Source organism: Pteronotus mesoamericanus, unplaced genomic scaffold (genome assembly GCF_021234165.1).
Source record: "Pteronotus mesoamericanus isolate MK-2021 breed Mesoamerican mustached bat unplaced genomic scaffold, CSHL_Meso_final scaffold_174, whole genome shotgun sequence".
In the NCBI taxonomy this organism is placed as follows: domain Eukaryota; kingdom Metazoa; phylum Chordata; class Mammalia; order Chiroptera; family Mormoopidae; genus Pteronotus; species Pteronotus mesoamericanus.
Genome location: NW_026555309.1, coordinates 14,424,028 through 14,452,025, shown reverse-complemented (window position 1 = coordinate 14,452,025; position 27,998 = coordinate 14,424,028). Strand labels below are relative to the sequence as shown.

The window sequence follows — 27,998 nt, the reverse complement described above, 5'->3', positions numbered from 1 at the left end:
GTTCCCATTACTTTTAATCAAGGGTGATTATGCTCTTGTTGAAAAGTAAATTTATGTATTAAATGATAAAATTTCAGGTGGTAGTAAAAGTGAAAAAGATGGTTTTTCAAGTAAGGCTTTACAGGATAGAATTTGTATTTAATCAGAATGACTAAGGACCCTTTTCTGGTCATGAAAGCATGGTGTCTTAGCCTAAAAGAAGCTAGTGGAATTGTTACTTGCTTTTTTTTTTTTTGGTCATCTATTTACTATTGCAACCTCCACTAGGTAATTAATATGAAATACTTTTTAAATACATAATCTTTTTTTAAAAAATGGTACCTATACAAAAAGATCACATGCTGCTAAACAGAATGTTGAAATGACTGGTGTGTAATGTTTTTTAAAGCTTTCATTTTTGTGAGCATAAATTTTCTTTATTTTTCATTTCCAGTAGGATTTAACTTTGAGGTTTAATGTATCAAGCCAGTATAAAGTTTTACAATTTAGTAATTTTGAATTCCAAGTCATTTAAGATAAAAATGGAAATGTGAAGTTTACTTAAGAAAATGAATTTTCTTGTTACATCTATGTCCTCATAAGCTAATTTTCTTCTTCTGTCACATCTAAGTCTTCATCCTCTTCATCATCATCATCTGCTTGTTGATCCTTTCTTAGTCGACAGGTGGATACCTGTTAAAAAAACATTTAAAAAATGTGTTTAAATATGTTTTTACATGCTTAGTATCATAAATATCCCCTTACAGAGAAGGGCACATAGGACAAATATTTCAGAAAAATGTCTATAAATAATGATTTTTAGTAATGAAACTTCCTTATGAATTACCGAATTTTAAGGTGGAAACCAGTCAAAAGGTTTTCCACTCAAATGTTATTTTTGAATAAAAATGTGCAATTAATCATTCCAGATGGATGCCAGTACTTATAAAATACTTTCAGAAAAAAGAATAGTGTCGGTATATTATGAATGTCAAAAAAAATTTTGATTAAACAATTTTTGGGTCACAAAAACAGGTATTGAGAATGATCAAAGGGATGGCAAAAACACAAGGATATTTCAACTAGGCAGTTGAAATACTCAATTTTAAAAAAAGTGTAATTTAAATGGAACGAATTGTTAATCTGAATTCACACTTAGCTCTGTATTGACTGTTATCACTTGGGTTATCTTGTTCCAAACCTTTCTGAGAGTGATTATATCTTCCAGGGAACATCTGGCAATGTCTGAAGATACTTAATTGTAACAACTGGGAGTGTGTGTTTCTATGTGTAGCGTCTCTTCAGTAGTGACTAGTGGTGCTGCTCAACATCTTTACAATGCACAGGGCAGTACCCCATCACCAAGTTATATGGCCCCAAGTCCATAGTGCTGAGGTTGAGAAACCCTGGGATAATGTATTCTCAAGTGCTATGGAGATGTTAGCTAACTTAGATAACATTATTAGCACTAAACAGTTGTGCAAAACTTTGTATGTCTGTTAATACCAAATTTATGTAATATATGTATATGGCACTTAATGCTGGAATCATAAGGTAAATTGTTTAAGGGGAGAAATGCATGAATATAAAGTAGTTAATAAATACTTAGAGGACAGTCAGATGAAAATAGAAGGCGCTCGGTGATATTTACCTAAAAATTATATTTTGAAAATATTTTGCTCAGTTTCATATTCTGAAGGCAAGATGTGAAAAACACAGCTCTCTAGATCAGGAGTTGGCAAGCTATGGTCCAGTTTGCCTGTGTGGTTTTTTTTTAATAAAGTTTTATTACAGTACAGCCATTTGATTTTTTTAATGTATTGCTTATGGCTACTCTTAGTTGTGACAGAGACCATATATATATGTAGCCCACAAAATCTATTATTTTTCTCTGTGATCCCTTTGAGAAGAAGGTTAACTCCTCCCTGTTCTATATACCAGGCTTTCTGGATACAGAATGAATGAGAAAATTGGTTCTTTACCTAGAGATCTGTGCTTCTGGATCTATGGTAATATTCAGGAAAGGCTCTTTTTAGGTATAATTTCCAGTAAGTTATGATAATGGGACTTAAACCCTAAGCAGTTTGACTTCAGAATCTATGTTCTTCATATTATACCAGAGAACAAACCTAGATTAGCATTCTCTTGTCTTTTCCACCTTGGCTCTGAAGGTTCTGCTTTAGAGAGTAATGTGTGTTACAGTATACAACGTAATAAAATAACAAATGCACAGAGTGCAATCTGGTATCATTTTGCCTAAGAGGATAAGAAAGGATAAGTTATATGAGGTCATAGAACTTGAGGGAAACATTTTTAGTATTAAACAGTTCCAATGGCAGCAGCTCAAATTCTTTTAAGTTATGGTTTTTAGCTTACCTGTCCTGTTCCAGATACACACTTAGCTGACAAAGATCTCTGAAGAGGCGACTTTGAATTTGCTCTTACAATATCTAAACGAGATGAATAATCTGGTGGATACAGAGAATTTCGGAATACCTGTTGCAATGATAAAGCAAAGTAGATATTAAATAATGGAAATCTTAGAAAGCCATGTTAAATCCTTCTTAGTTAAGATTAAAAAAAAAAAAAGATTTATTTTTAGAGAAGGGAAGGAAGAGAGGGAAAGAAACATCAATGTGTGGTTGCCCTCTAGCGCGCCCCCTACTGGGGACCTGGCCCACCAGGGCTAATATTTTTGTTAAGGCAACCTCCCCCAACCCCCCTATTCCCTGGTACAAAATTTCAATTATTGTAAATTAAAAACAAAAAGAATACAAAAAATATTTTAAGTTGTAAAGACGGAAGCTAAAAAATTCTTTTTGAACTATATATGATGATGGGTCCTGAAATAGTCGCTTGAGAGATTTTGCTGGGGAAATGTAAAAGTTCCTACGCCAAAAGAATATGCAAGCCAAGTAAGAAGGCTGCAAATCACACCTTTGAGTCTGCTGGTTGTGCCTATCCTCAACTCTTACCAATTTAACTTCACTGTCACCTAAGAGTAAATTGGAGCCACTATAATTTATGGATTCCACTCTCACTAGGATCTGGATTGCCATAACTTGTCAGCTCTTATTCCTTAAAGCTGTGGTTCCAAATCATAACACTTTTTAAAGCCTCCCTATCTGTATCTTATTTTCCCCTGTTTCTCTAACATGTAGACTAATAGGTAAGGTTATCAGATGTGAATTTCTTCAGTTTCCCTCCCTTTTTCCTACACTCTTAATCCCATCTTTCTTTTTTCTTTAAATGTCATTCTGCCTCTTTCCAAGGTGCTTTTTACCTTTGTCTAAAACTTCAAACCAAACCAGCAAATAAAAGTTTTCTTTCTCTGCAGGTTCCCTCCCAAAGCAAACAAGCTCAAGATCAATTTTTCTTCTTTTTTCTTTAGTTACTTTAAGATAAAACTTTACTCCAGAAAAAAATTGTCTCATATTCTGCTTCCCCATTCATTTGTCAGTGAACTACAATTAGGTTTTCACCTTCCACTGAAATTGCTCTTGCCAAAAATCACCAGTCATCTTTTTGTCATCTTCACTGATCTTGTACTGAAACTTCCAAAGCATGCTGTCACTAAACTTTCCATGTGCAGTTGCTCTATTATATCACATCTTTTTTATTGCTTATACCATAAATATTTTTAAAGAATTTCCTTTAGGGCACTTTTCATTTTTTTTGACATCTTTCTCTGAAAGATCTTACCTATATATAGTGTTTCATGGCTACCCTTCAACCAGTCCTCTCTAGACTCTTCTGATGGCTGTATTTATGCTCCCAGCTGCCTTCTGTTCTTTTAGGCCAGCACTGTCCCCTAGAACTTAATGAGATGATGGAAATGCTTACTGTTCTAGGCTGTCCAAAATGGCCACATGTGGCTCCTGAGCCCTTGAAATGTGGTTCCTGTGACTGAAGAATTAAATTTTTTACTTTAACCTTAAATAGCCACCCATGCCTACTTGGCCACTACACTGGACAGTGTAGCTCTGATTGATCTTCACAATGAAAGACATTACCATATATTTACCCTGTATTTAGTAGACCAAGCTAGAAGCCTCAGCATTCTCCCTAAATTTCTTTCTTGAGGTACAGTGGAATCTCAGGTACCAAATTGTTTGAGATGGCAGATGTTTGACAACTGAGGTTTGACTGTACTTATACTTTAATTTTTGACTACACATTTTTCTTTATGGCTTACTTAGAATGATTTTACTAAAGACCAAAGTATGATTCCTATACTAAAATATGTGGTTCCTGACTACCCAGAGTTCTGATGTCTTAGGTGACATCCACAGCTTAAGATCACCCAAACCTACTCATCACTTTTCACTTCTAGCCTATATACCTACATGCAGAACATGTTATACTCTGACTTTGCAATGCTGGTTTCTCATTCTGGAGTTCACTCATCCTTCAAGAGTCAAGTCAAATTCCATCTTCTGCTTTCCCCTATTCTCTAGTCAGTAGCTCCTACCGTTCATAACCTCATACAGTGTTCATCTCACTGTTTGGTAATTACATGTTTCCACAACTGGTTTTAAGTTCCTCTAATGCACGGATCCCTGTTTTACCTTTCTAACTTTTCCTAGCTTAAGACAGTGACCTGGTAAATTAATGATGTTACGATGAACTTAATCCTAATATTTTGGGGTAAGAAAGAAGACCCAAACTAGAGGATGTCTATATGCATTTCTTTAAACCTTAGAGAAATATGGGAAAAAAAGGAATCAAGGGGTGAAACTTAAGAGGCAAGACCTGTGTTTTAGGGCAATTCAAGCATGCTACTTAGGTTATTTAACAGGTTACTTGAGGACCCAATTTTGGTGCCAGACATGGAACACTGGCATCCTGGTGTGATATAAAAACTCGGTGACTTATTAATTAACAGATATTTGGAAGGGATATAATTTTGTTAGAACTTTTTAAAAAATTTCTAGCAGAATAAAGTTAAAAGTAGGAAGTGGGAGACAATATACATCCTTGGGATAAAATTTGAAACAGTTAAATATTAATGTCTTACTGCAAAACAACAGATTTACAGATTGGCAATAATGCATTTTCCAATATGGTCCAAGATCTCTTCTAGGAGTGAGTCTCAAGATCTAAGTATGCTCTGAAGTAATTGCACAGAAAAAAATGGGCCAGACAATACCTTTTATGTGCAGAACAAATAAGATGATTTGTGATATAGCTAGATGCCTAACTGCGAAAAACTAAGTGCTGCCAGAGTAAGTCTCGGTAGTTCTCATAAGCATGGACTACCTAAGAAGAATATCAAGTTATTTCTCTATCCCTCTCTGCATATTTCCTCTACTTGTTTCCAAGAAACCTGCATTTAAAAGATCATTCCTCTTTGTGGTACTGTTTGATATAATTTTACTTACCCTGGCCCTTACCTTCTGCAGACTATTCTCTTCTCTCCACAATTTCTGTATGGGGTAATAGTAATTAATAGTTTATACTTATAATTTGTTATGCCTCGGAACCTTTGTATATCTCTGTCTGAAAGTTGTTGCCAGGCATTCTCCTACTTATTCCTCAAGCTTCCAATTAAATCACTCTTTTGATGCTTCTTACTATTTGAAATTCTCCATGATACTACACTCACAGCACACTCTCTGTTTTCCCTATGAAACTGATCACATTATAAAACTTAAATAGTTACACTATATATATTTTTTATTGTCTGAACTCTATTTCCAACTTACAATGCTAAATTCTCAGCACTTAGAATAGTGCCTGATTTACAATAGGTGCTCAATACATAATTGTTGAATAAATATTTTATGAGGTAATCACTAAGTTTTAGAGATGAGAATGCTGGAGTGTGAAAAAGTTATCTTGCTCAGTATTTTCCCATTAGAAAATGGGGAAGTGATACTCAAAAACACATCTACCACACAGCGCAGAGATCTTTAGTTTATTATGAATCTCCTTCCACAAACCACTTAGTTGATTAAAAATAGTGATAAGAGAAGCTGTAAGGGAAGTGGTGTAACAAAAAAAGTATCTAAGGGCTCTGGAATGGAAAGGAAAATCTTGGGGTCCAAAGGGCTTGAAGGAACTTTAGTGTCAGTTAAATGGCATATCAGGGGTATTAGAAGGGATCAATTCTAAACCTGCTACTCAATGAAGTATTATTTCTGCAAGAAATGGTTCATGTCACTCATGAAGAACTGCACTTTTGGCAGTATAGTTTAGAGAGGATAAAAACTGTTTTAAGGCTGCTGGATTTGAATCCTAGCTATGTTACTAGTTGTGGGAACCTCTGGGAAGTTTCTTCATCTCACTGTGTCTCAGTTTTCTCAACCATAGAGAGGAGGGCAATAAGTACTTTTATCAAAGTTGATGGGAGGATTAAGATAAAGTGCATAAGATGAGTAGCTGGTCCAAAGTAATCACTACATAAGCATTTGATATTTTATTTTACAAGTGACAGATAAAAGCTTGATAACCTATTTTTTTTTTAAATAGGGCATGAAAAGGAAGTAAAACTAAGAAACCTTAGCTTTAGTATTTGGAAGGAATGGGCACTTAGGAAGCCATCTATGACAAACAGTAAATATTAATGTAATCATATATGCATAACTGATAAAAAACTGTTGAGATAGGTGTTGGCACTGAAAAACTACACATACTAAGACATGTACCTTTTTTCATAAAATCTGGTTTTACTGGAACCAGTGGAGTAGTGGAATGCTTGTGGAAGTTAAGTTAGTAAAAAAGAAATTGGGGGAATCTTCAAAATTCTTAAATGGCAGACACTCCCAAATTCTACCACTTATTAATACAGATGATTATATCTTGAGAAAACATGGCCTTTTACACTTTTACTGTAGAAATAGTAAGTACAAAAGTATGTCTCGAATATTCATTTTATCTATTTCAGCTAAAATACTTTTGTGCTTTTTTCCCCTCTTTTTTTGAAGGTAAGAGGGTAGGACATATACTCTTCAGATATGCTTGTTGTTGCCAGGCTTTGATACTTAATTGCTCTAATGTTAGTTGGCTAGATTTATTTGCATTTCACTATCTGTACAAAGTAAGACATATATATGCCTACATTTATTTCATAGCTTACAGAATATGTCACAGAAAGCTGATTAGAAACCTGATTCTGCTTTTTACTAGCTAAGTGGCCACAACAAGTTATTTAAAGCCTCTAAACATGATTTTGTAGCTGTAAAATGAGAATAATAACAGCACCTACTTCACAGGATTGTTTGAGGAGTGAATGAGAGACTGCACATAAAGCTTTGGGTACTGTGCATGGCGTAAACACTAAAATGTTAGCTCAAATCAATGAATGTTTAGCATACTAAAGTGACTTATTACCAGTCAAAATGATACATTATTTCATGTACAGGCTTTATTTAGATTATATTTTACTAGCTATTAATAAATTAACTCTTGGAACTTTACCATGGTTAATTTGAAAAGTTAAAAATAAATAAATAGAAAATCATACGAGTTTAACTATTTGGGACTGCACACAATAACAAATTAACCACTGTAGTATTCTAATTTAAGATAGTTTTACCTTAAAAAACTAATGCTGTCTTTTAAACATTTTCATATTAATAAAAGAACTAAGCTTAGATAGACATAGTCATACCTCCAAGTCTTCTTCTTCGTCAATCTTTTGTATATTTTGGTAGGCAGCAGTGTAGACCTCTAAAGCTTTGCCATGAAATAACATTTCAATAGTGATAAATTCTGAAAATATTGTCTAAAAAACAAAACAAAAATTTGAATTTAAACTCATAAAAATTGCATTGTGAATGTAGAACATTATTCCTTACTATACTCTTGCCATTTTATGAAATAGAGGTATTTGTTTTTCTACAGAGCAAATTAAAAAAAACCAGTTGCAATGTCTTTTGCAGCAAGACCTTCCAATTACACAAAATACCTATCTCACCATTTACTTACCTCTTATATTTTTAATCAGTTCTCTTTATACTTTATAACTGATTTGTGATAAAACAGATCTAACTAAAATGTATGACATTGTGTACTGTCACCACATGCCTATAAGTATTAGATAAAGCTGTTCAGTTCTGAAGCTGGTATTTTAGCAACTACAACTGATGTTTAAATAGAATGTTTTTTTTGGACAGGAATCATATCCCATTATATTTTTGAACATGTTACTTATAGTCTCTAACCACAAAGGAATTACTTGGTAATAGTGATATTCCTACCACTGATAATAGCAGCATACATTTGCATAAAGCTTCCTAGCTTAAAAATATATGGCTTTCCCCATGTTGAGTTGGAATGTTGAGGCTTGGATCTGATTCTTCAATAGCTCTTGCTCATTGTACTATGTTGTTCTTGCTGGAAACAACCATTTGGTTTACAAATAAATCTCTGTGAGCATGATGACAACTATGACAAGGAAGATCATGAACTAAGAGAATCAAGATGTGCTTGTTAATCTAAACAGGTGAATAATCGTTAGTCATACAGATATTTCTCAGTGTCTGATTTTTTTTAATTAAAATTTTTTTTTCTTTTGATTATAGAGAGAGGGGGAGAGGAGGGAGAAAGAGGGAGAGAAACATCACTATGAGAAACATCGATCAGTTGCCTCTTGCACATGCCCTGAGGGGACTGAACCTGCCACCCAGGCATGTGCCCTGATCAGGAATTAAACTGGTGACCTTTCGGTTTGCAGGCTGATGCCCAACCAACTGAGCCACACTGGCCAGGGCCTAATTTTGTTCTTCTCCATTTCCTTTTTTTTCTTAAGGACTAGAAAAATATTTAAGGAGTACTAACAGGCTTCTGATCATTACTCAATAGGAACATCTGTAGTTGAAAGTATCCCTTCTGAGCTGCCAAGCACATATGTGGGTCTGGCTGCAAATATTGGGCTCTGGGATTTATAACAATAACCCTTACTATCACTTCATGTAAGTCACAGAGGGCTCTGGTATGCTGGACTGGCAACTGACAAACTGCATTATGCCAAGATACAATTGTGGATTTCACATCAAGAATCTCCAAATACTCAGGGATACTTTAGACATGAAATGGCTTTCAGCTAGGGCTGGGATTTACTGTCTCAACTGTCAATCTTCCTAAGATAGTTGGCTAGCTAGAAAGGAGTCAGGTGCCCTTTGGGAGCATGGAAAATTCTATAGGGGAAGTAGCATAACTAGGAGTCAATGAAAAGTCAAATCACTAAGGATCCTTACTTGGTTCCTGGTCTGGAGATCATTTTAAATAATAAAAACAAGCACAGGCTTACATCTTTCCTTCTGAATCTTAAAGATTCATAAAAATAATATAGACATAGTTTGACTTGATTGAAGGCTGGAACAGAAATTTGTTTTTTCATTATTTAGGCTTAAAATTAGAATTATGGAATAAACCCTTATATTTGTTTCAGGTGATTCCAGAGGGAGGTGGAGAATACACATTTGAGAATGTCAGACACTCCTAATTTTTTTTAAGTCAAGGATTTAGAGATCATCTTTACTTACGTGGGTTGGTTTACAGGCATATCTTGTTTTATTGCATTTTGCTTTATTGTGCCTCACAGATACTGTGTTTTTTTTACACAAGTTGAAGGTAAGACCCTCTACCAGCAAAAAGATTACAAGTCAGTGAGGGTTCAGGTAATGCTGAGCATTTTTTAGCAATTAAGTATTTTTTAATTAAAGTATGTACATTGTTTTTTTTTCTTTTTAAGACACAATGCTATTGTACACTTAATAGAATACAGTGTAAGCATCACTTTTATATGCACTGGGAAATCAAAAAAATTATGACTTGCTTGGTTGTGATACTCTTTACTGTGGTGGTCTGAAACAGAACCCACTATATCTCCAAGGCCTATCTGAACTTACGTGCAGAGAGAAGAGGTATTTGTCTTACAATATAAAAGCACCTGAGAAATAAATAGCCTCAAGTAAGGAATGGAGTTTAAATCACTTGAGTGAAGTAGGTATTAACTCCTATTTTTAAATATTTTTACAAGTGGACATTCTTAATCTTTAATAGACCATCACACTATGTTATACGTAGGGAAATCAAATATTTCCAAGTTTATCACACCTACATCTGTAGGTTTAAGCTTAATGTAAATCTACTGCACTGTGGTAACTTCGTGGAATATATGAGAATTTCCAAATAACAAAAGTTTTCAAATATTTGATTACTGTTGTTAAATCACTGATGGTTGAAATCTCTTGAGTGATTTCATCTCTGAACTAAGGTTTTCAATGCTAACAGTTTATAGGAGTTACATTTTCCTTAGCTCTTAAGTAAGCCCTGAAATATGTAGATAGGCCTGTCACTAAAGAAAGATACATTAAGAGAACATATTACATTTAAAAGAGTGATCAACTTTGAGTCTGTTAGCATCTTCCAATCTCAAAATTTAGTTTCAGTTAGTAATAAAGCACTTTGAAAAGTATTTTTAATCTATAAATGACCTATTCACAATGTGGAGGTAGGAAGAAACTCACTCTCAAGTTTTCTGACACTTTGGTTTAGTCCTCTATGGTTTGAACTTTTATTTCTTGACTAAATTTATATTTTGCATCTCTGTAAGCACTGTAAATGTTTTACAGCTTATTTTGGGGGGGGGGGGGTCAAAAACTGATGGGGAATTAGTGGTACTGCTAAGCTAGTATCCTAGATTTGGAATTTTTGACCCAAAAGCCATGAAGCCTTAAGATTATCATAGAGGAGAATTATATTTCTGAGGATAATGAGGAGGGAAACTGCCATTATACTCTTAATTCTAGCTAGAATTTCATAAAATAGCTGCAAACATGCAGAACGGAGGAGAACATTTCTAGGAACAATAAAGTTAGATGGGAAATGATAGAAGAATATGAAAAGCATTATGTTTTTGAAAAAAAAATAACTTCAGTGTGTCACTTTGTAGGACCAAATCATATTTAGAAATAATTTCCATAAATAAATATAGCTAACTTTCAGTTGTCTCAGGTAGTCTGCTCCTCTGGAATGGGTCAGTATGGTCAGGGACAAAGGCATTAACAAGTTGCTCCCCCCCACTTTTCTTTTTTATTTGGTGTGACTAGAAGACTGTTTTTATTGATGGGGGGCAGGAGGCTAATCTGAAATTCTTTACCCATCTGCAAGTATTCTGTAAACAGGATAGCAGAGTAGTTAAAAATATGGGCTCTGGATTAAAATAAACCTGGGTTCAAGTCATGACTGAAACATATCAGCTATGCAGTATTAAATAGCTTATCTGCTCCTTTCCCTCATTTTCCTCATGCACACAATAGGAATAACAACAGTATGAACCTCACAGGTATTGCCTTACAGATTAAATGTGTTAACCCAAGGAAAAGTATAGTATGGCTATTAGTTTAGAGTACTCAACACAAGTTAGGTATTTTTATTGCTCAAGAAGTAAACCAGCTAAATTGGAAAATGTTCCTTATTCTAATATTAAAACCTCCATCAGGTTTAATAAGCAAGAGGGTAATTTAACAAAAAAATTATAAATTGTCTTGTTTTTACATTTTGGCAAATAAAGGGGAAATGACAGCTCTCCAGATTAGAGGCTACTCAATAAATGATGTCAGGAGAGCTTTCTATGTATAATAAAGTCACATATCTACGTCTTACCACGTGTAAAACCCAAATGCAGGATTAAATATTTAAAATATAAAAAAAATTATACAAACAAATACCAGAAGAATATATAAGCAAATATTTATGTAATCTTGAGGATGAAAACAACTTTTCTAAGCATGACACCAAGGCAGAAACCAAAAATACTAATGGACCTGACGTCAAAAATAAAATTCTTAAGGTGAAAACAAAAATAAAGGTGGCAAAACAAACAATAAGCAACAAAATGGGAAAATACATTTGCAGCGTATCTTTTCTTTAAAGGGTTTTCTAAATATAAAGAATTGCTACAAATTATTAAAAATGCCAACATTAAAAAATGTAGGCTAAAGACAAGTGTGAGTAATTTACAGAGGAAGAAATAAAATGCATCATTAAATACAGGAAAAAGTACTCTGCTTCAACAATAGTAACAATGCCAATTAAGACACTGATTTTTTTACCTGTCAGGCTGGCTATTAAAAATACTACTAATTGTTACATTGGGGGGCTTGCTCATGCAAGGTTTTGTACACAGGTAAACTAGTTCAAGTTTTGTGGACAGAAGTTTAAAAATAATAGATTATATGGATCTGTTTCTTAGCACAAATATATCCATGATACTAAATTTTAAAAAGATGCTATACATAGTGTGTTCCCATTTAAATATAACTGTAGGAGTAATAATATTAGCTTCCTCAAGGATGTCATGAATAAATGAGGTTTATTCATGTAAGATGCTTAGAATGTGTGACACAGTCAATGACTAAAAAATGTGTTATTACCGTGTCTCTTGTGTCGGTGTACATAGAAAAAGAGTATGAAAGGATATGAACCAAATGCTAATTAGTTCTGATTAGTGGGATTACATTTTTCTCAGTTTTATTAAAAAGCTTTTGGTGGTTTTATAAGAAAAATAAAGCTATTAAAAATTAAATTTAGAATATGTTTCTTGCTCGTGTTAGCTACTTTACCACTCTGAATGCCTGTCCTCCCTATCTGTTCAGGAGTGAGCCCTGGTTAAGATCCATTCTGTACATATGAGATTCTCTTGACAATTACCATATGGCTGATGACTTTTTCTATTATAAGGGAAACAAATGAGGCTGAGATCTTTCTTCTACATATTGTACATCAAGTTTCATACCAACTTTTATCAGAAAGTCTTTGCAAGGTTTCTATGAAAAGTCTTTGCCTAGAAATTGTGCTACCTTGCTGATAAATTTTGCTACCAAAATTTAGATGGACTTGTTGATTTAACCCCACTCAAACACGGTAATACAGTTATAAGCAGTGAAGGACATACAGAGCAGAGATTCAGAGCATTAACAGACTCTGGTGTTGATTTCTGGGAGTTTACTAGAGTTGTGGTCAGCATTAAAAGTGTGGGTTGCAGATGACACACTGGTCTGGTATGCAGAAAATCCTAAGAAATCTACTAAAAAATAAATTGTATTTTATGCATTTGCAACAATTCAAAAGTGAAATTAAGGAAAAAATTTCATTTACAGTATCACCAGGAATTATAACATATTTAGGTAAAAGTTTAAGAGAAGCACAAAACTTACACTAAAAACTACAAAAGACTGGTAAATTAAGGAATACTGAAATAAATGGAAGATATCCCATGTTCATGGACTGGAGGAATTCATCTTAAAATGGCAGTGCTCCCCAAACTGATCTACAGATTTGATGCAATCCCTATCAGATCCCAGCTGACTTCCTATAGACACTGACAAGCTGATTCTAAGTTCATACTGAATTGCAACAGATCCAGAAAAGCCAAAACAATCTTTAAAACAACCAAAGAGGAAGAAATCACATACCCTGATTTTAAAACTTACTACAAAGTAATGCTAATTTAATGAAGACAGTGTGGTACTGCCATAAAGATAGACATGTAAATCAACGAAAGAGACCAAGACCAGAAACAAAACCATGTTAACTGATTTAAATATTTAAGCTATCTAAAAAAATGAACAAGGGTGCCAAAACTATTCACTGGAGGAAGAAGAGCCTCTTCAACAAATGGTGCAGGGACAACAGTAGCCAAGAAAATGAAGTTTTAGCGTTCATTTAGCTCAGACTGTATAAAAAAATTAAATGGATCATAGACATGAAATAACAAAAACTAAAACTGTTAGGAATAAAACATAGAGATCAATCTTCATGATCTCATATCTGGCAATGGATTTTTAGATATGACACTAAAAGCACAAACAACGATAACAAAAATACATTGGACATTGTCAAAATTAAAACTTATGTGTTGAAAAGTCTGTTCTGTGTTGATTTTTGTTGGTAGAATTCTATTTTGATCTGTTTAGAGGTACTACTCCCTTGACTCTTACATGAAGTTAAATCATTGGCATATAAATCCTATTGCAATTGATTGAAACTGATTAAAAATAAAAAATTATGCTTCGAGGAACACCATTAAGATAGTGAAAAACCCACACAATAGGAAAAAATGGAAATCATATATCTGATAAGGAACTTGTATCAGAATATACAAAGTACTCTTATAACTCAGTCTAAAGACAACTCAACTAAAGTATGGTTAGGAATTTGAAGACATTTCTTCAAGGAAAAAATGGCCAGTTAGCATCAGCAAGAAATGTAAATCAAAACTACAATGAAATACTACTTCACACCCACTAGGTTGACTATAAAGAAAAAGTGTAATAAACAGATTGGTGAGAATGCAGGGAAACCGGAACCCTCATGCTTGTGGTGCAGCTACTTTGGAAAACTGTAGTTTCTCAAACGATGAAAGAGCTTACCATAGGATCCAGCAATTCAACTAGGTATGTACCTAAGAGAAATAAAAACACATGTCCATGCAAAGACTTTATGAGTATTATTAACCATAATAATAAAAAGGTAGAAACACCAGAAATGTCCATCACCTGATGAATAAGTAACGTGGCAGTATCCATACAATGGAATATTATTCAGATGTAAGAAGGAATGAAGTACTGACACATGCTACGATATGGATGAGCCCTGAAAGCATTATGCTAAGGAAACCAGTTATAAAAATCATGTATTTTAGGATTCTATTCATATGAAATGTCCAGAATAGCCAAATTTATACAGACATGAGAGTAGAAGAGGTTGCTTAGGACGGGGGTAGGGATGTGGAGAGGGGGAAGCAGGGCAGTAAAAGCTAAGTGTACTAGGTTTCACTTTGAAGATGATGAAAATGTGAAAATGGTCTAAAATTGAGTGGTGATGGCTGTCCATATCTGAAGAGACAAAAAACCACTTTTTAAATGGGTGAATTGTATGGTATATGAATTACATCTCAATTTTTAGAAAAGTGGATTTCTTCCTGTCTTTTTTTTGTGACCACCGGGAGACTTCCCTCTTCCAGTGGCATGACAGACAAAAAGAAAAACTTGGAAGCTCTTTTCTTCTCTGTGCACCCTCCAATGTGCAGTCCCTTTCTCAATGTCCTATTGCTTCAGGAAAACCCAGGTATTAGGAATTGTAGTTGGGAATTCAGCACTCACTCACTCTGCCCTAGTTTTGTAATTGGTGTTAAAAACACCTGTAGAGGTAGTCAGCATGCAGGAGGATCACTGAAGTGAGCCCAAACATCAGAGACTCAGACTGGCGTGGGTAAAAGAAAATTTTGCAGGTCTGAGGAACACTGGTGAGAGCCAGGAATCAGACTCCCATCACCAAACAAGACCCTAAGTGGCAGTGAAATCAGGCACACCTCACAAGCCTTCATTCTCATTTCTCAGATTAAAGCTAATATTTATATCCTGCTCATACTCTCACCTCAGTAAAGACATTTGTCTCAGGACAGCTTCCTGAGATACCTGTCATGCATAGTAATCTACCATTACACAGCAGAATGCAGACAGAATTGAGAGGCTTTAAAAACTTTGTTTGGTCTTCAGGACAAAACTAGAGAACTCTGAGCCTGGCTATCAGAAAAAGTAAGGTCTGAAATCCTTTGAAACTGGTAGGGAATTAAAAAAAAATTAAAGGTGTAAATGGATTTTATTTTACATATTGTAGAGAGGAATGATCTAATTAAGTGGCAGATAATGCTTACTGTTAAGAACATAACTTGTGAAAACAGGATGTTTTCTTTGTTAATAATTTTAAAATGAGAGAATACTTTTCTTTCAAGCTTGTTCCAGGAAAATTTGCAGTAAAAAAGCATCCTTAGATAACTTGTTTTAAAGGACACAATGTGGTCATAAGCAATTCTTCAAATTTTTCCAAGATGCCTACGAAAAAGTCACTGAAGACCTAGAATCCATGATCCTAAAAGTTTCATTATCTACTAATGTGTTACAATACCATAAGGCAATTCTTGTGACATCACAGTGGTTGCACATTTACATGGTTAACTATTCTTACCTATTCATTTGATATGTAATTATTAGGAAGCTTTATGCCATAAGAATTAATAACAGGGACTTCAGTCAAGATGGAGGTGTAGGTAGGCATGCTTTGCCTCCTCCTGCAACCGTAGAAAGAATTACAACTAGATCAAACAACCAAGGATTTAAAAAAGCCATCTTCATCCAGTTGGGTAGGAGAGGTGGAGTCAGAAGACTGGAGGAGGGGCAGAAATGCGGTGTGGTACAGAGAAGCTGCAGCAGCAGAGAAATGTCCCAAATTCATGTATGATGGATAAAAATTGGGAGGGATACCTTGGAAATGAGCAATCCCAGCCCCAGGCCAGACCATACAGCCCAGGGTTCCAGCACTAGGACAATAAATCCCCATTACTTTTGGCTGTAACAACCAGTGGGGAAGGGGGCAGAAGAAACTGCTGGGAAGACTCCATTTAAAGGGCCCACACAGACATAGAACGTATGTAAACCCAACCACTCTGGTATTCACCACTAGGGCAACAGCTAGAAGGGTGCCAGTCGCATATGGGAAGTGGGTGAAGTGACTGGAAATAGGGGCAAGTGTCAGGCAAACCTCCAGAGGCCAGGCAGCGGCTCTGCCCCCTTTCCTTGCCCTCCCCTGACACAGAGCCACAGAGCCACAGAGCCACAAAGGGGTCAAGTGGGTTGCCCAACCCTGATGATTACCTAAGGCTCTGCTACACACAATTTACTGGTGCCTTTTCTACAACAGGCCAAGCTACTAAGACAGGGATTCAAAGTGGCTCTACCTGATACACAGAAACAAACACAGGAAGGCTGTCAAATTGAGGATACAAAGAAATATGGCCCAAATGAAAGAACAACAAAACTGCAGAAAAAGAACTAAACAAAATGGAGATAAGCAACCTATCAGCTGCAGAGTTCAAAACAGTGGTGATCAGAATGCTTGAAGAACTCACTGATATGGCAACAACATAAAGGAAGAAATGAAGGTGACATTAAGTGAAATAAAGAAAAATTTACAGGGAACCATCAGTGAAAGGGAAGAAGCCAGGATTCAAATCAATGATTTGGAACATAAGGAAGAAATAAGCATTCAACCAGACCAGTAAGAAGAAATAAGAATTCAAAAAAACAAGGATAGTATAAGGAGCCTCTGGGACATGTCTAAACGTATCATCATCTGAATCATAGGGGTGCCAGAAAGAGAAGAGGAAGAGCAAGAAATTGAAAACTTATTTCAAAAAATAATGAAAGAACTCCCCGAATTTGGTGAAGGAAATAAACATACAGTCCAGGAAGTACAGAGTCCCAAAAAAGTTGGACCCAAAGAGGACCACACCAAGACACATCATAATCAAAATGCCAAAGGTTAAAGGTAAAGAGAGGATCTTAAAAGCAGCAAGAGAAAGCAGAGAGTTACCTACACAGGAGTTCCCATTAAGACTGTCAGCTGATTTTTCAAAAGAAACTTTGCAGGCTAGAAGGGATTGGCAAGAAGTATTCAAAGTGATGAACAGTAAGGGTGTAAAACCTAGATTACTCTATCCAGCAAAGCTCTCATTTAGAATGGGAGGGCGGATGAAGTGCTTCCCAGACAAGGTAAAGCTAAAGGAGTTCATCATCACCAAGTCACTATTACATTAAGTGTTAAAGGGACTTATTTAAGAAAAAGAAGAGGATCAAAACTATGAACATTAAAATGGCAACAATTTCACAACTATCAATAACTGAATCTAAAAGAAAAACAAAAAAAACCTAAGCAAACATGCAGAACAGGAACAGAATCATAGATATGGAGATCATTTGGAGAGTTTTATCAGCTGAAAGGGGGAAAAGGGAGAAGTGGGGGGTGCGGGGTGGGGCAAGGCCCAGTGATTAAGAAGCATAATTAGTAGGTACAAAAGAGATGGGGAGGTTAAGAGTAGTATAGGAAATGGAGAAGCCAAAGACCTTATATGCTCGACCCATGGACATGAACTAAGGGGGGGATTACTGGAGGGAAGGGGGACACTGAGAGGATGAGGGCAAAGGGGGAAAAACTGGGACAAGTGTAATGGCATAATCAATAAAATATATTTAAAAAATTAATAATAGTGTATTTGTATTAAAAGGGGAAGCACAGATTTTTAAAATGCATAATTGGTTTATAGTTCAAATTTTGGCTATGACATTTTGGATGTTACTTTATACCTCTTTTTTTTTTTAACATAACATGGATAATGTCACCTCATTTTTATGGGGTTGCTCTAAAGATTAAATGACAATTTATATGAAGTGCCTGGAATAACACCTGATACATAAAAAACATAAGAGATGTTATTTTCCTTTGATTAAAAGTATTTGCAATAAAAAGTTGAGTATCTGGCCTCTGGTTGAATGTAGCACCTTTATACTATTTTTTCCATAAGAATATAACATTTGATATATGTTTAAAATATCTTTTTCATGCAGACTATGGGCTAAAAAATCAGAGTAATTTATTCTCTGTATCTATGAGTCTATTTTTGTTTTGTTTATTTTGTTCTTTATATTCCATACAAGAGAAATTATACTTGTCTTTTTCTGTGTGAATTATTTCACTTAGCATAATACCCTCTAGATCTGTCATGTTGTTGCAAATGGTAAAATTCTTCCTCTTTTTATGGCTGAGTGCTATTACATTATATATATGTACATTTTCTTTATCCAATCATCTATTGATGGGCACTTAATTTGCTTCCATTTCTTAGCTGTTAAAAATGCTGCAATGAACACAGGGTGCATATATCTTTCTGAATTAGTGTTTTGGATTTCTTTAGATATATACCCAGAAGTAGAGTTGCTGGGTCATAAGGTAGTTCTGTTTTTAATATTTTGAAAAACCTGTATAATGTTTTCCATAGTGGCTGCCTGCACCAATTTGCAATCCCACAAGGTAAAAAGGTGAAGGTTTTAAAAAGTACAAATGGTAGTTACAAAAATAGTCACAGGGATTTACAATATAGCTTAAGGAATGTAGTCAATGATATTCTAATAACTATACATGGTGTCAGATGGGGGATTACTTTCTAAGTTATATAAATGTCTATCCACTATGCTGTATAGCTGAAACTAACATAAAATAACACTGAATGGCAACTGTAATTGAAAAATTTTAAAAAGAGTAATTTAAATTTTTCATAAATTTAAATAAAACTTAAAATAAAGTTTGAAAACATGTTTTGTACCTGAGCAGCTACTTTATTACCTTTATATCCTTTATTTTCTGCTTTTCAAAATTGTCAATAGTTTCCTCCAGGTGACGAGTTGTTCGGGTAGCATCCATTGTAGCTCTCTGTAATTCCGTTTCTGCCTACCAAAGTATTGCCCAACAAAAGATATTAAAAAAGTAAGTCAGAATCCATTCATTTGAGTCTATTTGCTTTTTGGCATAATAGTGTCAATGTCTGATAATATTTTTGCCACATAAAATAAAGTGATCTATATTACAAGCACATGCAGAATAAAGAATGTTAAATCTATTAAATGACATGACTCATGATCTCAAACAAAAGAAAACAAAACTTCTCCCTTTCTTTCTACAAAATCATTTTTCCCCTACATCACCCTTGGATGATTTACTACAAAACATTGTCTGTATTTTTCTACAGCTTTCACCTATTTCTCTGTCTGTGCCATTTATCATACTACTCTTTTTTTCCTTAACATTTCTTGCCCCTTTAACCCTTTCTCCCCCCAAAATAAAGGGCCTGTGATTTTAGTATTTTCAAACCTCTAGTTCTTCAAATGCATTAAATGTTTCTAAGTTTGTAATATATAGAGTAGAATATAAACTACAAAAGTTTCAGCATTGAGTTTCTATTTGTATATTATAAGCTAACAATATTATGCTATTTAGTTAATATTTATTATAAGAAATATATATACTACTAAATTAGATGACAAGCCTAATACTTCATGTACTCTAATAAGTATTCATACTATCTGGCCACATGTGGCTATTTATTCTTAATTAAAATTAAATGAAAATTAAAAATCTGGTTTCTTAGTTACTCTAGTCACATTTCAAGAGCTCAACAGCCATATATAGTTAGTTGATACAGTACTGTACAATGCAGAACACTTCCAATTTAATCATGTATTTCTTTTAAAAAAGCAAGTCTTTCTTTAGGACAATAGCATAGATATTTAAGATTTTTTTTTTGTTGTTAAACAGTAACAGATATTAAAAGCCCAATTTTCTGATTCATTTCTTTCTAATAAAGTTTTATTTCCTATGCTAGTACTCTATTTTCTGAAAAGTATCACACATCATCATTTAATAGTTAATCCATGGGAAAAATCCGCATCTGTCATCAATGTTTTTGACACATAATATTCTGACACTTAGCCCTTGCTTTCTTTTTCAAGAAAAAGTAAAAATAAGTAAAATGGTTTACTCTAAGGATCCATCTCGACACACCATTTTATTCCCCACCTGTGACTGAAATTCTTCATAAAGGAAAAAATACATTTCAAAGAGAATAATTTTTTCAATAAATTAAAATCATGTACTCTTACAATTAAATTATACATTAATTATAACTGTATACTGAATATATACTCTGACAGTTAGGTTAATTCAAGCACAATTTCACGATATTAAGCATTTAAAAATACATTCTTTTATACCTGTGTGTGTGTGTGTAAGCTTTCCATAAAAGGTGTAAAGTTTTTAAAAACCATATAAACTTTTAACTTTGATCATACCTAGTAATTAAAAAATCTCTATATTACTGGATTGGGGATTTTTAAAAAACATAACTTCACAGGAAATTCAAAAGTAAAATAGCGCTTCTTTGGAGGTCCATTAATATGAAAACATTTCTTACAGTTATTTGATGCATGTTCACATTTTATTATTAATGAGTTTCAAGCAGACTAATTTTTTTTTAAAGATTTTATTTATTTTTAGAGACCGAAGTGAGGGAGAACGAGAGGGAGAGAAACATCAATTGGTTGCCTCTCACAGGTCACCATCTGGGGACCTGGGCCCACAAACCAGGCATATGCCCTGATTGGGAATCAAACCAGTGACCTTTTGGTTTGCAGGCTGGCATTCAATCCACTGAGCCACGCTGGCCAGGGCCAGACTCATTTCTTAATACTGTTTATTACATGTGATGCATGCAATTCTTTACTTGCGAATATTTTCTTTAGATTTCTATGTCTTTCCCCTCTCCATTTATCAATAGGTTCATTTTAAATTTTGGAAGGGTAGGCAAATTTGGCTAAACTAGGAACAAACGGGGAAGCAGAAGTGATGGCTGGTACATGGGTATTTTAATCTACCACCTTCCAGCAGCTATTCTCCCTTTCTTAAAGTCTCAAATCCTTTTATTCCAGCATAGCATCATGCCCAAAGTTACACAGCTATTTTTAACAAAGAGGATATAAGATTTGTTTCTTCCTTTTGTTGAAAATTCTATAATGTAACAATTTAGGAAATGGTTTTGATTAAAATACTACATGACTTTATGAATGTCAGCATATTTAATAAAAGTACTCGTAAGTACAAAATGGCTTATGAAAGGATGAGCCAAACTGATATTTTTCCAATTGTGTTACTGGCAGCTTGTTCAGAAGCTGCCAGGGATTTTGGGGGGTGAGGAGGCAGAACCTGGGGATTCTTCTTTATCTTACTCTCTTGTACTAGAACCACTCCATTTTATTGTACCATACTTTGTGTTTAATGCGCACCCATGTTTTTTGTCCAAATTTTCACGAAAAAAAATCTTTTGTTTTAATTAAATTTATTTATTTATTTATATTTAGAGACAAAGCTGATTATCGTATTTCAGGGTATTATTTTGTATATGGACACTGTTACTGCTTTCTAGAGTTACACTTCTAACACATAAGCATAACTAAAAGAATTAAAAACATTTATATAGATATGGAATTAATACCACCCATATATACTGCAAATCCTTATCTTTCCCTCAAAAATTTGGTCAAAAAAGTGTGCAATATACACACCAAAATACAGTACATATTGAACTTTAATGTGCTCCTTTGAACAGATGAATTTTAAGGGCCTATCCTGGTAAATATTCTATAATGTTATGATTGAATATATTTACATCAAATACACTTATATATAGATTGTACATTGTTTTCTTGTCTCAGGTTGTCAAAATCCATTGGCTTCACAGATGTTTCTTCCCAGTGAGCATAGCAATTCACCCATAGCAATAAGCTATTCCATTCTTGCATCCCCCCCACCCATATAAATCTGTAGACCTGCTTCATTTATGATATGACTACTTCTTCCACAGCAGTGTTTAAAAAGTGGCATCTAACTCAGTAACATCTTTGTTTTAGGAACAGATTCATTTCTGTGTTGAGTGCGGATACTAATATCCTTCATTCAACCTTGCCAACCATGCAGGATTCCAGATGTGACATTTGCTTCTGCCTTTAAATACTCTTCTATAAACAAAACAAAAATTTGACCTCTGTCTTAATTCTTAAAAACCGGTGACATTCCCTGGCCTCTGCCTTAGTCCCTATTTGTCAGTCACAAATTTTCCATTATTCTCTGGTTTGTCTGACTTACTTAAAAATCTAGACTTTATAATATCCAGTTTGTAGATCTTAAGCCTTCTACTGTCTAGATGTTCCTGTTCCAGCCTGTGGCTGCCCGTTTTGTTTTTTTTTTTTTAATTACAAGGTTGGGCACATGTACCTTTGGTCCAAAGGAAGGAGGACCAGGCAATTGGCGTAGCCCCAAATCACTGCTCAAGAGATTCACCTCAGGAATGGAGGTGCTCTGGAACCTCAAATGCCCCCAAAGAGCTACTCCTCATGTGCCTTCTGGCTGAGCTGGGCAGTAAAAACCTTAAGGAGGTAGAAGGAAACATAAAAGAATGGGAAAAAGAGGCAGTGGGATGAGTTAGTACTTTCAATGCAATTGTATCTATCCCCGTTGCTGGCAATTAGCCAGGCACTATTTTCTATTCTTGTGTTTGGTCAAGAACAAGGCAAAATCCACTTTAAGAAAGTTATTTTTAACAGAAGAACTTTGTTACTTTATAGTAGATACTCCCACCTACATCACTTAGTGTCCAAGTGTGGCTCAATTATACTCTTGAGTCTTCTCATGGTTTTGGCTGTAAATCATAATTGTGGTTTCACATAGTGTTTTGTGTGTTTGTTTTTTAAGATTAAGGGAATTATACTGGCAACAAAGTTTCCTTCCTGTTCTCAAAAGCAGGACAGATAGCAATTGCTAAAATACAAATAATGATACATCTTTAGTTTTATAATTAATATTTAGTCATGTGAAAAAAACCTCAGAATTTTGAACTTTTTATAAAAACACCTTACATTTATGACTTTTATTTTTTAATATATTGTGAAAAACAATATAAGGGGACTGCATTAAGTGGTGTATTTTAAGTTCTCTAAATTCCAGTGAGAATTCATAAATGCATGTTTCTTTTCAACCTTTATATTCAAATTCTCTGCCCATTTAAAAGTAGAAATGCATAATTTCCATATATATTTACTTTTGTACTGCATACCTTACAAAATGTTTTTTGAAAGACCAGAATTCAAAGGATACAATAACATGTCGGTCAGATGGGTTTCGTTGACGTGTTCTTTCTAACTGAGTTAACTGTTTAGCTTCTCGATTCCTTGCTGTTAATGTTGCTTTGAGGTCATCCTGCGAAAAGGCATTTTTTTTTTTGTTAACAATAATCTGTGATTTTAGAAATAAAATACACACACTCTGTCTTAAGAATGGGAGAATCTTCTTGTTCAATCTGGACATCATTACCACAGGAATTACTCTGTGTGATCAGTGTGGATCTTTGTGTGTAAGAGTGCACACATGTTTCTTTAATATCCTCAAAATAAGGACATAGACAAGATAATTTCAATGTAAAACTATAACCATGCAAAAACAAAACGTGTCTACATATATATAATTTTGATTGTGGCAGTACTTACATGTATCTATACATTTGTCAAATTCAATGAAGACTTAAAATGGGAGAATTTTATTACATGTAAATCATACCTCAATAAAGTTGATGTAAAAAATAGAATTTTGAGGATGTAATGTACAGCATGGTTATGATGACAGTTAACAGTACTGCACTACATATTTGAAAGTTGCTAAGGGAGTAAATAGATCTTAAAGTCCTATTCACACAAAAAATTCTGTATGTATGGTGACAGATGTTAACTAGACTTCTTGTGGTGATTATTTCACAATTTATACAATTAGTTATCATTATGTCATATGCTTGAAACTAAAATGTTATATCAGTTATTCCTCAATTAAAACATAAAACTTTGTCACACTTATTTTTAGACTGTGTTATTACCTGCTTTAAAATAAAAGTATAAACTCACATTTATTTAGTAAAATAATTTCTGGCCATACATTCTTCATGACTATAAATGTTAAAAGTATTCACAATAAACAAAATAATGCTTTATCTTGCTACAGTAGTACACTTAGTAACCTCGTTAAAAATATTTCATTTTTCTCAATGTAAGAAATGATGACTCTTCAGAGTGCGTAAAAAATGAAAAGACACTTCTTTGTACTTTTTATTAAAAGAACAATTATTGGAAAACTTATACTCTAGAATACCTAATAGAAAAGTAATGAATTTACTTACTCGTTTCATTTTTACAATGGTTCCATAAGCTTTCAATGGTTCAACTACTTTGGCTTCAAGTCTTTCAACCTATTGGAAATTATTATAAAATATAACTGAAAAGAAACATAGATCAAAATTTTAATTTTGAAATAAAATCTGTAATGTTTAACCTGTATAATATGTTAAGCATATTACACAGACTAATTTATAAAAATTTTAAATTAAAATGTCACAGTTCAACCTATCTTCAATAATCACAATTGGTAAGACTCAATCTAAACTTAAACACATTAAAACTGTTAAGCTGTTCAGCAACAAAACGGAAAAGACCTGTTGCCCATATGACAAGAAAATGTCTCAGGTTTCGAAAGAGCTCATCCTTACCATATTACTCCATTATTACTTTTGTACCTCAAAGACTCAGCTATTGGGATAAGTTTTAAGACATCTCAAACTTTAAGTTACCACTTTGAGTGTTTATCTCAGTGTTGGATACTTTGAATATATATTCGCCAGAGTATAATAGCCCAACCTTCCAGACAAGCAAAGCTGAAATATACAGCATATGGGAAATATTTAAAGCAACACAATCCTCAAAATCAAGAATGCTTAGAGACCACTATATTAGCTGCATTTTTTTTGCGGGTGCTGGGGGAAAGCTATTCATAAATTATCAAAGCATAGAGAACAAGAAAAATAGTCTCAAGCATTCCTGAGCTGTCTGTGTGGTTGAGCTTTCTTTTATTTAGAATTAAACAGTTTTTTTGAACATTACAATTTTTTTTAAATCACATTATTAGGTAATTCTTTTACTAATAGCACTTGTGGAAGACACTGAAGAAGTGGATTTTTTTAAGGAAATGTAGGTTTTTAGATTTGAGAGTATTTTATTTTAATATCTTTTAAAAATATTTTATTTATTTATTTTTAGTGAGAGGGGAAGGGAGAGGGAAAGAGGGAGGGAAACATGGATGTGCAATTCCCATCAATTGCCTCTCGCAGGACCCCAGCTGGAGACTCAGCCTGCAACCCAGGCATCTGCCCTGACTGGGAATCAAACTAGCAACTTTTCGGTTCACAGGCTGGCACTCAATCCACTCAGCCACACCAGCCAGGGCTGAAATGGATATTTTTTTAAGGCAAGTATATAGCATAAGAAAAATAACTCATTGGCATTAAAATATTCCTTTTCAGGACAGGTAATACAAGAGGACGTGTATTTAACTGTTGAAGAATATGTATTATTTTTGTAGCAGGAAACGGACTTTTTTTTGATGATATGTATTTAAATAATCAGTACATTTCATATTGATTTTTAAAAAATAAAATGTATCTGAATATCTCATTATAAAAGATTTTAGGAAAACAAAGAAAATCAAGTTCTCATTGAGCATTTAACTATTAGGAATCCTGAAGTAAAAACCATCAATACTCAGAATAGTTTAGTCTATACCATTTTGAATAATCCATACACTGATTACTCAGTGTAGGGTTATCCAAGTCTTTTTTCTGTTCTCCTTTTTGTCGCCTACCTTTTGGCCATTGTTCATTAGCACCTCCACAATTTGGTAAGCAAGGGAAATAAAAAGGAGAACAAATGTGAATCAATTCACTTTGCTATTTGGTAAATAGCATAAAGGTTTTCTAGAAAGGGATACTGAAATGATTGATTACCATGGGATTTTAGGATTATTTGTGAATATAAATTATTTCTGAAATAGTAAGTCACCAGTTATGTATAACTGAGAGTTGTTTATTACAGAATACATGACAAAGTTTTCCAAAAAGTACACCCAAATGTAATTAATACTCAAATTTCTGTATGAATAGCAATTATAGGTTCAAAGATCTGTTTTAGGCTTTAGGAAAAAAAAAAAAAAAGACCAAAGCACTAATGAGAAAAGTGCCAAAAGAGCAATGCAGCTGTAATTGGGCAACTTCTGACAAGTTAACCTGTGTCTTGAAACCTAAAATAAATGGTAAGTGAAAGTGCTTATGAGTTATTAATGGAAAAAATGGGCTTTTGGAACGAGAACAATGACATCGACTTCTTCCTCCCCTCCCCCCACCAGCAAAAAAATTCTCTAGGAAGTCTCACTACTTGTTCGCATCCACAATAAAAATCAGTGCTATGCCCCTGCCCCCCACCCCACTAATTTCCCGCAACATGAAGGCAGCAAAGATCTCTTTTCCATTTATTACTTATTCACTCACACAACCATTCCCAACAACTTCCATCTCCAGACGTATTTTATACTTACCTGGCCACAAGGCACAAGTCATGCTCCTTTTCTTTCTCATGGGCACTACGTTTAAGACCCCCTGTAAATAGCCACCCCTTGGCCAAAAGTTGGAAAATAAAATGGGAAAATTCAAGACACTCTGAAGTTTTAGTTTGAAAACAGCAAAATCACAGGAAGCTTCCCTTTAATAGACTCACACAATGTTACAGACATGAAAAGGTAGGTTTATCATCAAGTGTGTGTTCACCACTGAAGATTACAAGTGAGTCTTCACGTTTCCTTCATCCACTACTTCGGGGCTCATTCATAACAATGACGCTGTGACCTCACGCCATACCTCTGCTTGTCGATAATCCTGAAGTTTGGCAAACTCATCAGCAAAGTTTTTCAGACCCTGCTTTAAATTTGGGGTCTCTGTAGAGGCATACACGTTTATTTCATTCACCAGGAGGTCTGCTTTGTCTCGCAGTCTGGCAGTTTTCCGCACATAAGCAGCAAATATTTGGCACAGCTCTCCAAAATGCTTCTCCACATTTGTGACAGCATTTTGCAGTTGTCTGGTTTGAGCGTCCCTAGAGAAAAAGATGACACAAAAAATCTTATTAGGGACAAGATGGCTTCATCTTCACGTTAAATTGATATGCAAATATTCCCTAGGCGTTTTGCAGTTTCTCCCGAAGCGGATTCCCTTTCCCCTAGGTCTCCATTCGGGCCCGGCCTTAATATGCCGACAGTGAAGGCGCACGACGAGGCCCGGCTCCCGCCGCCACGTTGCTGCCGGCTGGCGGCTGCTAGGGCTGCCTAGCCCGGGCGCCGGGCTGCGACCCGGGGCTCGCCGCAGCCCGGGGAGGTAGGCCTAGGCCCCACGGTGCAGCGGGAAGGGACGAGCCGCCGGCCTCGGGTCGAATTCGGCGCGGAGGCCCCACGGAGAGAGATTCTGTTTCCCCCCTCACCAAACCCTAGCGTGAGGGGCACCCTGGGCAGCGGGGGCCCCGGGACTGTTACCGGTTTTCCAAGCTGCGCCTCAACATCTTGCCTCGCGCACCACCGACACCGTGGACTGAGGTCCAACGACCTGCCTCCTCGGGACCCGGGTGTGCGCAGGGGCGCGAGCCTCCGCTGCCGGGGCCCGGGAGCCCGCCCCGCGCGCCGCCGCGTCTTCCCGGAGTTTCTACGGC

General features: G+C 35.0%; 1 protein-coding gene across 1 annotated transcript; it reads right to left on the bottom strand.

Annotated features, from left to right (window-relative positions):
* On the bottom strand, positions 1 to 27,995 carry CIBAR1 (CBY1 interacting BAR domain containing 1). Its single transcript, XM_054590255.1, has 9 exons — positions 27,826 to 27,995; positions 27,158 to 27,392; positions 24,596 to 24,664; positions 23,527 to 23,628; positions 20,398 to 20,403; positions 19,168 to 19,272; positions 7,592 to 7,705; positions 2,356 to 2,475; positions 1 to 672 (listed from the first exon to the last, which is right to left on the bottom strand). Exons 1-9 carry the CDS (start codon positions 27,849 to 27,851, stop codon positions 583 to 585), a joined length of 867 nt encoding a protein of 288 aa, XP_054446230.1. The 5' UTR covers positions 27,852 to 27,995; the 3' UTR covers positions 1 to 582.
* Between the last annotated feature and the right edge of the window lie 3 nt (positions 27,996 to 27,998).